This window comes from Cynoglossus semilaevis, chromosome 16 (genome assembly GCF_000523025.1).
Source record: "Cynoglossus semilaevis isolate Cse_v1.0 chromosome 16, Cse_v1.0, whole genome shotgun sequence".
NCBI lineage: Eukaryota > Metazoa > Chordata > Actinopteri > Pleuronectiformes > Cynoglossidae > Cynoglossus > Cynoglossus semilaevis.
This window is the reverse complement of record NC_024322.1, coordinates 170652-182880: the sequence shown is the minus strand read 5'-3', so window position 1 is coordinate 182880 and position 12229 is coordinate 170652. Positions and strand designations below refer to the sequence as shown.

The window sequence follows — 12229 nt, the reverse complement described above, 5'->3', positions numbered from 1 at the left end:
TATAGTGTATGTCACGAATGGCATGCGGGTGTCTTGGATTTCCCAACCCAAATTTCATTTACTTTATTTATTAGTCTGTATATGTGTTGCAAAAAATGTCTTTTTTGTTTATTTAAATACTGATTTTTTCCCTTTTAGGCCAGACAATTCTTGCTAAAAGATGATTGATTTAATTTAATTTGTTTTTGCCATTGTGCAGGGTACCTGGACACAAACGACAGCTGAGCTTGACAACAAACACATCCATAGTGTTGAAGCTAGAAAACGAACGAAGATATAATCTGTCTGTCCTGGCATCATCCAACCAAGACCGCTCCCCAGAAACCAGCTGCACTTTCACACCCTACCAAAACAGTACGTGACAGTATTTGTTTCTTCCTTTTTTTGTCAGGTATGTGTTGATTTAATATCTTTATCTGCACTACATGATTAGGTTGTAGATACAGATTTCTCTATGTTGTACATGACAAAAAAGCTAAAGTTGCTACAGTCAGGCATCATTAACACAACCAATAGACATGTGTTGTGTCATATTATGTATATATCTGACACATTGTGCAAAGAATGTGGTTAATTGCCATCAGGATATGTAAACTAATTAAAATACTGAGTTTATAAAGGTATCCAGAGTTAGACTGTTGATAGAATACTGCAGAGATCATCGAATGCACTGCATGTTTACGGGGAGCAGGTGATCCGGTGTTCTGTCGAATTTGTATGCCCCGTCGGATTTGTACACCCGCATACAAATCCAACGGCTAAGCTATCGGACTAGTACCGTATTTTTTGAACCATAAAGCGCACCGGATAAAGTGCAATATCAATGAACAGGTCTATTTTCATACATAAGGCGCACCGGATTATAAGGCGCATTACGCGAAAAACAATCAGGCAGGCCCGGATCCCACTCGCCCCATTATCCGATTCAGTCTCACTGCTGTTACTTAGCTGTTCAGTGATGATTACGGCCTTCGTGAAAGCTCAGACGACATTTTGAGACAGATTCCTTACGATCCATTGGAGATGCCTCCCTGTCTTGTTGAATGTGTGTTGGCCTTCTGCCATTCAATGCTCCCACGCAGCTCGCAATTGAACTTTGAACGCCCAGTTAACACCAATATTTAGCGGTTGGTATTCTTTGGTCAATCCACCTGGAATGATGGTAAGCTCCGAATTAGTTTGCTTCAGTTGGATTTTGACAATAGGTAGTTTTCCGATGGCGTCACGCTACTACCCATAGTTCCGCAAACAGCGTATAGATAGATATTAAATACATAAAAGAACACTGATAATGGTAAATACCGATCTGGGAATGGAGAGATCGCAAGATGAAGTTTTTTGACATAAACCGGATGGGCTTCACCAAGGGAAGCTGACGGAGGATATTTGGACAGAAAAAAGGATGCTATGGCTTTTACGTATTAACCGTGCTAATTTCTACCCAGATCCAAGCAAAAGGCATAACAAAGTCTGTCCTGAACACTTTATTTCTGGTAATTACATTATACTTTTTATTTAATTCATGTGTTCAACGTCAAAATTAAAATATATCCAAATGTACTTTGCATACATGAGAAATGCACACAATGCAAACGTAAATCCTCCATGTAAACCGTTATTCTGATGATGTTCACAAAAGACATACATCCGTACATGCCACTGTGATTTTACATTAACACGCTGTATTAATTGGGTGTTAATAAATACCGAATGATATACGTTGTCTGGCCAACTTTCAATGTCCGCCCGCCTCCACTTAGCTTTGTTGACTTCGTATGGGTCTTTTCCATCCGTTATTTTCGGATACTTGTCCAAGTATCTTGCCTTGGTAATTGTGTCCAGTTGATCGGTATACAACAATTTCGTCTCATCAATCTCCGGCGATTTAATACTCTCGTCTTTTGTTGTCATTATCGATTATTTACGTCTACCTATTCACTTTTGCCGCACAACATGGCCGGCGGCGCGCTGCATCATGGGTAATAACGATTATCGGAAAACCATCTATATCGGTGAGATGGGTGCGCATGGAATCAAAGATAAATAGGAATGGAGATTTGTGGAAAAGGGTAGTGTGACACGGGAGGAAACTATTGTTGTTGTTCGCCCCTCCAGAGTCAGTCACTAATGTCGCTATTTTTCGTTCTGGATGGTCACCGTATTGTTGTTTTGACGCTGTTCCGTGCGGAAGTGCGGATGTTGTTTTGGAGAGAGAGAGAGTGAGTGTGCTTTGCCTGCATCGATAAAAAGGAGAAATAGAAAGAGTTCTTGATCACGGAAAAATCGACAGCCGTGCTTCATCTGCATTGCACCATACATCGACAATACAATACACAACGCAGAGTCTCCGGGTGTTGGAAGGCACGACGCGACGTTGCATGGATTTGGGTTACATCATGTGTGATGCGCTGTGTGGTTTGGCTTTATAAAATCGGTTCGAGGTCAGTCAGCACAACCAGAATTAATACATAAGGCGCATCAGGTTATAACGCGCACTTAAAGATTTGTACGCCCATATACTGATTCTTTCTTTTGTGGGCATGCGCAGTACGCAAAGCATACAACTTTGACAGGGAATACAAATTCGACAGGTCTGGTAATATTTATTTGTTGTTCTCTGTAGAATACTGGTGTGGCTGGCACCAGTATTCTGCACACAATCCCCTGATTAATCGTAATCTTTACATATATTAGTAATCCTTACATATATTACATAAATATGCTCAAATTGGCCAATAGTATTGGTTGGCCGGTATACCTGCACCAGATATATTTAATGTACATTAATAACTTTACCTTTTAGTTGAAACAATTCTATGTAGTATTCTAGTAATTTCAAGTTGAAAAGCATGGAAATGACTTTTTTTGTATTGAAAAAAGATCTGGAAATGACTTTTTTTGTATTGAAAAATACAAAAAAACAGAACTATGGATTTTGTGCATTGTTGCACCCCTAATAAATATATGCCGGTAAAACTATTTGTGAAACTTGCTCCAGCTACAAAAAAAGAAATAAAATGTTGCTGTCCTTCTTGTTTTGACTAGCAAGATTAGGTCCTCCTATCCTGTCACTTACCGGATGTGGTGACTGCCTCCAACTTGCCATTTCCTTGCCAGAGGCCGATAACAACTCAGGAATTGTTGATATCCAGAAATTCTACAGTGCTCGATTCCGAATTTTGTGCAAACGCGGCAAAGATATGGTGGTAAATATTTTTTGTCAGCTTTATCTATTTTGAGGGGTAGGGAGTGGTTTTAAAAAAGTACGGCTGTTCATTTGAGAGTTGTAAAACTGCCGTGACAATAATATGTGGCATATGTGCCAAAGTGTCTTTTTACTGAGTAGGGCCAACATTGTGTAAAATTCGGTTGTGTCTGATTGAATTCCTTGCACATAACTAATCTACGTAATTTCCAGACTATTGAGCACATGTGAATATAAGCTGCCCCTACTAAATTTAAAAAGAAAAAAAATAATGTCTAACACTTATCTATAAGCCGCAGGTGTCCACGTTGTAACATGGGATATTTACACAGAAAGATTTTTTTTTTCACTTTTAATTAATTTTTTTTTTCCCCAAACCCGTTTGCTCTTCCCTGCTTAGGCCCCGACCGTAGTTGAAATGCACAGGGGAGACTTAGTGATCTGCTCCAGGGTCGAAGCTAACGTTAGATCCGTGGCTAACTTCCTTCACTTTGTGCTTGTCTGCAGCAGAGGTAAACAGAAGGAGTGAAGTTGGGGGTCTTTATTATCAGCCACACCGAGCCCAGCAGTACATAAACAGAGTTTTAACAGCTCCTGTATAACCAACTCACGCTTCAACATGACAGAGCTCAAACTGCTCTTAACTTTTGCTACCGTTCTCACTCGCGTGCCCCACCAGTGTAACACACAGTAGCCTACCAGAAGTCATTGATCGCTTGCGGTCGCTTTGCTAGCCAAATTGTTTGCTAGCATCATTGTTTAAGCCATGGGGTTCAAAGCGTGTGAAAAAACAGTAGAGGCTTATAGTCCGGAAATTACGGTAGTTATGTCCAAGGAAGTTAACTAATGTAGTTAAGTAGTGAAGTCATTTTAATTATTTTTCTCTTTTGTGTTCACCCCAAAGATTGACTATGTAACAAAGAAAAGGAATAACACACTTCGTAACTTGAACCAAGGTGTGGAATACTGTGTGCAAGTGCATATAGAGACGACTCTTAACAAAAACACAGAGCCGTCTGCATGGACCTGCGTCTTCACCAGCTTTGTGAAGTCACGGAAAGGTAAGCAGCACTGTCATTGATAATTATACACTGATATTTTTACCGGAGTACACATCACACATTAGGGTCCACACATACCGAGCTGTTACTGTTGTGATGGGTTCATTTTCCTTTTGGATTAATGAGCAACAACCATAATCGATCAGAATTGACGACGCCTCAAAAAATTGAGCTCCGAAACAAGTGAGGACTGAAAATATCAAGTAAATCATGGAGGTTCATTAAAGGAAGCATCTTCTAAAGCAGGGGTCAGGGGTCAATGTGATGCCCCGGGGCACCTGTTAGCTCATATGGACTACCTAAGGTGCCCATGGGGTATGTTCTAAAAATAAAACTATTTAGAAATTGTACTTCTAGATCAGTTACACCAGTGATTCCCAACCACTGTGCCGTGGCACGCTTAGTGTGCCGTGAGCGATCATTAGGTGTGCTGTGGAAAATTATCCGATTTCACTGTGCTTCCCAAATTCATTAGTCCCAAAACTATTATTTATTTATTGCATATTATTTTTCTCTGCTTGTCAAAGCATTAAAAGGCACAACAATTAAATTCTTATCTGCTAGGTGGCAGCAGATGGCTATGAAAAGAAAATAAATAATAAGAGTTGTTATAATAAGATAGAAAAATAATCAGAGTTGTTGAAGAAGATCTGTGTTTGTGTCTTTCTTCAATTCCTGCAAGTATATCAATGTCTCAACTAAATAGATTGAGATTTTCCTTTCTTCAATTCCTGCAAGTGTATCAACGTCTCAACTAAACAGATTGAGATTTAATTTTATTTAATTATCAGGTCATTTAAACTAGAACATTATATTTCATTACATATACTTTTTGCGAGATGAGTTTGAAAACACTGAGTTATACTAGCAACGATAGTCAAGTGACAGTCAAAAGTCAAAAAACGACTTTATGTCCCAGAACTTTACAGAACAGCATTAGTTTTCTTTTTGAGAATTATTATTATTATTTAACAAACAAGTAGCTCTTTGTATTACTAAGAACCCTTGAAGTAGCTCTCAGTTTCAAAAAAGTTGGTGACCCCTGGTCTAAAGGCTCGTGTGTGTGTAGCTCATAACGTTGTCCTGGGAATGACAGAAGGCATGTCTCTCAATTTAAGACATTACTTTTAAGTTCAAGGTAGAAGGAAATTAAACATGTCCGTTCAATGACAGTGTAATATGAATGCAGTGTATAAAGCCCCAGGCTGGACCCCAGTGCTGAATGTGCATGACCGTCATAGCCTAATAATTGCTAATGTAATGGATATGCAGTAGTCCCAAAGGCCTGCTGCTGCAAATAAAATACTAGCTGCGACAGACATGGGGGATGAATAAACACAGGCAATAAAAAAATATCTATATCCCTTTGATGCATGACCCATATACTGAGTTAAAAAAATGTTACTAAGTGTTTTTATGTGTTTTAGACATACAAATAAGAACTGATTTGGTTCTGTTTTTATACACCAAATTTTCTTTTTGAATGTTGACACAATTATTCTGCAGTTGCAAAGGCTGACCACTGTATGGCAGTGTTGGGTGATTCTCAGGCGTCCACTGTAGAGGCTTATATGCAACACTGCCATCAAACACCTATTCTTATCATAGAAAATGACATTTTAATAGCTGTCCACTGTAGTGACCGTCATGCATGAAAGGGATATTGATGTAGCATAAAGATAAATAACAGTAGGTCAATGTTTGTGTTTGACACCTGTTTTTCATTTGTGACTAATCCAAATGATGATATTTCTATTATGAAGAAAAAAGTGCAAAAGTGCGAAAGTACATACTGTATAACTCAATATTTGGCTTCATAGCATTCGTGGAGAACATGTCTAGAGTTGCATTTAAAACTTGAAATTGTCCAGGTGCTTTTTTTAAAAATTGACACAGTGGATGGAAGATGGAATTGTTAGATATAGTGTTTAGCGTCCATCATCCCTTGTTAAAATATTTTACAAATTTGAATCAAATTAATCATCACATAATAAAAATCAATCAAATTCATTTGACAGTTATGTGTCTGGATGGAGGAAGTGAATGCTGATAACCCTGTTGTTCAAATCACGTCATGTTTGTGTGTTTAGATTCTGTTGTTATAGGTACAACTGCTGGCGTTCTGATTTCAGTGCTGGGTTTCCTGACAGCCTGTGTTCTCTGTCTCCACTACTTGGGATTCCTTTGCAAACTGAGGTCTCTGCCCACATCACTTGTAAGGCATCTTTTCATTTAAGTGGTACAGCGTAAAACTTGGCCCAATTTCTAACCTGACAAAAGAAAATTATTTTAATAAAATGGAAATAAATGCAGTGAATAAGAATACTAGAAAATCACAAACAAAAACATAACAAAATTAATATTTGCTTCATCACCATTGTCTTCAACAGGTCCAGGTCTTTAAAGTACATTTTTTACAACTTGAAAAAAAACCTGTTTGGAGGGGATTTTAGACATCTTCCAGTACTATCTACTGATCTCATGTGGATAAGGACAGACAGAAAGACAAATGTGTGCCATGCCATTACTTCCAGGACTTCCTATTCTGCTTTTTTGTGTGTGGCAGTGACTTTACGTTTTGGGGTCATTATGTTGCTACAGAATATATATATCTGGGGGTCGGTGCCGGTCCTTAGGTCATTTGGTACCGTGCCTCTTTTCAGACTCTGATACTAACAGAATAAAGTCTAAAAGATGTTTTATTTTGAAAATGTAACAATCCTTGATGCAGCGATGGAATGATGGAGCTGTATCACCGGTCCGCAGTAACGGCTTTTTGGTGCAAAAAAGGTTTAGGACCGCTGCTTAAATTGATAATCTTTAGCACTGACTTGGTATATTTGTTCGATCATACACTTGACTATAATCTATATTCTGGACTCAAATTAATTCATGCAGATACAGAGGCAAAAGGAAGGAACACCATAATTGATATGGCCTTACCATTTATGTTTTTCATTTTTGAAAGATTTTGAAAGAACTTAATACATAGTCCCTTCTTCCGTTATTTTTAAATTTAAAGGTACTTAGGTAGCCCAATAGATCTAGGCCTTTGTTTTGAACCAAAATTACAGAACAAGTTAAACAATGACGCTGTGAAGCTAACTTTCTCCTTTTTGACTGTTTGACTTTTTCATTATGTAGACAATTCTGAGCAATGGCTACACCCTTACACCAGAGGGCACCACAGGAGGCATAGTCTTTATAGCTTCAGAGGGGAAGAAACTGATAATTGACAACAAGCAAACACCAGTGCATCCTGTTGCTGCCAATAACTGTGAAGAAGATGAGGACCAAGATGAAGAAGAGGCATTTGGAAACTACGTGGACAGAGACGCACAGCTTTCTTTAAAACAGACTTTGTGGGTGAGCTCAACGGAACTGACGGACACTGTTGATCCTTCTGTGTTAGAGAATTCTCCGAGCTTGAGAGGGAGGCTTGACGCCCAGCATGAGGTGAAGTTTAGATATGAACAAAAGTGTCATGATGAGGCCACCGAAGTGATCCCTGAGAAAGTTACGGGTGAAGTCCTGCATGAAGAGATTCAAGAGGAAGAGACGATGATGAAACAGTCATTTGACATGTTTGACAACACCGATAATGTCGATCTGTTCTCTGTAACCCTGGCTGCACTTAGTGCAGCTGAAGAAGAAAGAAAAGAGGAAGAGAATACACCTGAACCTGTTACAACCGTTTTAGTGCAGTCAACCATTTTAAGCACGACAGATAAAACAGGTGACCGTCCAAGTGTGTCCAGCAAAAATGATGACTTTAGAAAGGACCAGAGGGAAGAAGAGCAGGACCAAACAGAAACCTCTGAGTATAGGTTGCATCGTGAACAGATAGAGGATGATGAAGAAAATGGTGAAGACAGCAACACTTTTTCTGAATATGTTGCACACAGATGATACAATACAAGGTTTTAGTGACTTTTGTGAATATCCAACAATGTAATATAAATTCATGGTTATATACACTTATGTGTATCGTATCAATATGTACATGACATGCTATAAAATATACTTTTTTAACATATATATATATATATTTTACAATAAAAAAAATCAAAACAACAGAATCCTACAAAGTTAGTCGTCCCAAATAATTCACAGGGAGGACATGGAGCTATGTTTTTTTTCTGGTTGCTTTAGGGCAGTGGTTCTTAATTATTTTCTGTCATGGCCCCCCCTTGGGGACGTGGACGGGACGGGGAGGTTTTCATGCACCCCTGTATCCCCCCGACCCACACCACCGTAAATTGAAATACTATTGAGAACCGAACATGCATATACTGTATATAACGTACATTTTTTTGTACAAACCACTGTATGAGTTGCTGCCCCCTAGTGACTGGAGGCTGTTATCATTCATGCATTACAGCAGTGGTAAACTTATGTCCATATGCGTGCCATAATGGAATATGGCACGCATATGAACAAAGCCTCCCCCCCCCCCGCCGCTTATACAGGTGCAGTTAAATAAAAATATCGAAATCAACTTAAACAATGTCATGGAAGCAAATACAGTGGTGCTTCGAGATACGAGCTACCCGAAATACGTGTTAGCAACTTTTTCGAAGATTTTTCTCGTGATACGAAGAAACATCGAGTTGTGAGTGCTCAACCAAGCTCCATTTTTTCCACTCAACACTGTTGCACTGTCTCACTCACTCTCCCTTGCTGGCTTATTTTACCTATTTTTATAACAATAATATAAAATGTTTTCCTAATTATTATTATTTCATATTATCAATATATTTGTTTATATCTATATTTTTGATGTTTAGATGGGGGAGATTTTAATTTAATTTATTAATAGTACATTTCTGGGGGCTGGAACTAATTACTTGTTTGTTTGTTTTTTTGTTATTTTTAATGTTAAAAATGGAATCAAGATACAAGCGGATTGATATACGAGTGTTGTTGTGGAATGGATTAAACTCGTATCTTGAAGCCCTACGGTACAGCTAAACACTAGAGCACATTGCCACTGCCAGGTAATTAATGCCATCCTGTTTGTTATAAATTTAGAAATGTTCTGAGCCACAATCATAACATTGCACCAGGTTTCTGGGGTAACAACAGGGGGCAGCATAACCAGTCTGTGTTTTGTAACAAATGTTCCTGACTGAGGTGAAGCCCGAAAAAGTTCACATCTGGGATATACTGTATAGGGGACTAGTCTGTAAACTCCATGTTAATACTGGATTTCACCAGTGTTTACACTAGCATTTGTTGCTATGAGTCTGGGTCAGTCTGCTTTGTGCCCTGTTTATAGTGAAGTGAGTCTCCATTGCTGCATTTGGGTCCTGTCTGCTTCCTGCCATGTTTTGATTTCCGAAACAAACAGCTAATGCTACTAATGCATTAAATCGGTTTACTCAAAAGGTTGTGCAAAAAAAAAAAAAAAAAAAAAAAGGTGAGGGTACCTTCATTTTTGTCCAGGCCAGTTTATTTATTGTTTTTTTTGTTATTATTATTAAAAAGCAGTGTCTCATTTTCATTGGATAATGTTCAGATTTTCTTTATTATTATTACTTTTTGTCCGTTTCAAGTTTTTTCAGTGACCATGCTGGTTTTCCTTTTATACAGAGGGTTTTTTATTTTACCATGTGTATATATACATAGACACACACATACAATACATAATGTATGTGCTTGTGATGTCAACTGTTTTTATGTCTGTATTTAAGGGGAAAAGACTGTTTAAAATAGATAGATGGATAGACAGATACAGTAGATAGATAGATACTAGCCTAGTCATCTCGACCTCAATAATAGTAGTAGTAGTAGTATTTATAATATGGGGGGGCACTAGTGGCTTAGTGGTTCAGGAAGCGGACTTGGGTCTGGAGGTTTTCAGGTTGGAGTCCACCAGCTGCCAAGTTACCACTGAGGTGCTCTGAGCATGGCACTGTCCCCACACACTGCTCCCAGGGAGCGTAAAGCTGCCCACTGTTTACTTTGTTGATGGGTTAAAAGCAGAGGTCACATTTCGTTGTGTGCAGTGATGTGCTGTGTCACAATGACAAGTACAGTAGTTCACTTTCCTTTCCTTTCCCTCCTTATAATCAATATACGTATAATTATAAAAGCATTTACGTGAACAAGGTTTAAATGGTTAAATAAACAGTTAGCTTTAGGCAGTTCCAGCAGATATAACAGTGTATGAGGTGTATTACAACCAGATTTATACAACTATTATTTCTAGGAGATACTATACATAATATTGGATAGGGTAGATAGTTATATATACACATGCGCAATACCCATAGATACATTAAATATACACACACATATACCTACCACCTACACACAAATATGCTCTTGTGAGGTTGCTTTTGTCGTCACAGCGTCGCGCGCGCGCGCGCGCGCACACACAATGTACTTCCCATTTATTCCTGCCCTTGCCTTCGTTGAAAAAGAAACTACTGAAAGGGCTTTTACAACTTTAGTCACGCGTCATGAGCTTCCGCGAAAACCGCCATCTCGTGTGTCGTCGTACCAGGAAATGCACTGTGAGTTGCTGTAAATCAACCACACACAATAACTGGTTCCTGCGTTCTTTCTACAACATGTCAGCAAGTGTATGCGCCTTCGTCCTAACGCTGTCAGCGCTGAGCGAAGCCACAGGTATTTTTTTTAAAAACTTGTTTTCGATTATTTCAAATGTCAGATAAATAGCTATTCACTGGAAGTGTGTAGGCTCCTCCTCCGTAGACTTTCTTGTGTTTATCAAACGATAAGTCCACCTGCTGAAAGATGCTGTCGTTTGTTTTTATTTGTTTTTTTCTCTGTCTCCAAGAAAAGTAAAAGTGAAAGGTTAGCATATAAACGTTTAACATATAAACAGTATATGTAGCAGTTGTGACCAGCGGTCAAGGGCTCTTAGTCTCATGAAACACAATAATGAGTACCTTTAGGTAAATGTGACAGAGCAGTTGTGTTTCCATTCTTTATTTGTCACCTGTTGACCACTGAACTTTACCAAGAAAATGTGTTAGGGGCTCCTGCACCATTGTGCTACGTTGGGTTTGTGCAGGCTTAACATTTAATTATTTTGCGTTAAGTTAAATAAAGTGACACACTGTTGCCTAATATGAAATTAGGACCTCTCCGCATATACAACAACAAAAAATTACAAATGTGCGCGCTAACTTACATGTATGAATGATGAATTATGTCCTTTTTAAAATGCTTGGATGTCGCTGTGTAACAGATTTCAAAGGATGTAATGACTTGCTGTCTTACATCACTGTCATTTGACTGACATCACTGCCACCGAGGTCTGCTCTGGTGCAGTGTAAACAACTTATTTGATTGGCTCAACTGAGTAAGGCTATTGTTGTTATAACTGAAATAGCAGTGCCTGCTGTCCATAGCTGCGACCGTATGAAAAAATGCACCATGAAATTGATCTTATCTCACAAAGTGATTGGTCACAGGTCCGGAAAGAACCATCACTCAGTCTGCCATTTGGTTTTTAGAGCCATATAAGGGCAACTTTATTAGCCGCGTCCTCGTAACATCTCGCTTATCTTTTAATGCAGAATGCTTGGTCTCCATGTGGCCGAGCAGTTTTGAAGGCTTCATTGCCTCCTTAGAGAGCCGTTTGCTGCATATTTTGCAGCGTGGGCTCGGTCCATGGGAATAACCTGTCACAATAAATCCATATTTTAAGTAGGTCTCCTGGAATTGTTTGTTAAATGCAGCTTTCTTTTTCTTTGAAGGCTCTTCCAAAGGAATTTGTTTTTTGCTAGCATGAGGGTTTCAATTTAGCGGTAATGTATTGAGTGTTACCAGCCACAGCAGACCCTTTAAGAAGGAAGTGGATGTAGGTAAGATGTGACCATGGCAAGCATCTTGACATGCATCAAGTGTGAGTCATAGACATCAATTGACCCAGCTCCATGAACCAGGGGCTGGGTATCACTGCGGTTCATCATGCCAGGGTGGTGATGTC

The 12229-nt window shown here is 38.9% G+C and overlaps 2 protein-coding genes across 5 annotated transcripts in view; both read left to right on the top strand.

Moving 5' to 3' along the window:
- The window catches only part of crfb1 (cytokine receptor family member b1), a 14873-nt gene extending 6500 nt beyond the window's left edge, over positions 1–8373 (top strand). For 3 of the 4 annotated variants that reach the window (XM_025063818.1, XM_017039826.2, XM_025063819.1), the window contains exons 4-8: positions 200–354; positions 3046–3206; positions 4110–4266; positions 6357–6481; positions 7411–8373. In XM_025063818.1, coding sequence (XP_024919586.1) covers positions 200–354; positions 3046–3206; positions 4110–4266; positions 6357–6481; positions 7411–8175 — 1363 coding nt within the window. In that variant the 3' untranslated portion in view covers positions 8176–8373. The remainder of the gene's footprint in view (positions 1–199; positions 355–3045; positions 3207–4109; positions 4267–6356; positions 6482–7410) is intronic. The other variant, XM_025063817.1, reaches the window with a different exon arrangement.
- Positions 8374–10650: 2277 nt separating this feature from the next.
- Positions 10651–12229, top strand: part of LOC103391493 (interleukin-10 receptor subunit beta-like) — a 15582-nt gene continuing 14003 nt past the window's right edge. Inside the window, exon 1 of the mRNA XM_008327771.3 lies at positions 10651–10899. Within this exon, the coding sequence (XP_008325993.2) occupies positions 10731–10899 (169 nt within the window). The 5' untranslated portion in view covers positions 10651–10730. The remainder of the gene's footprint in view (positions 10900–12229) is intronic.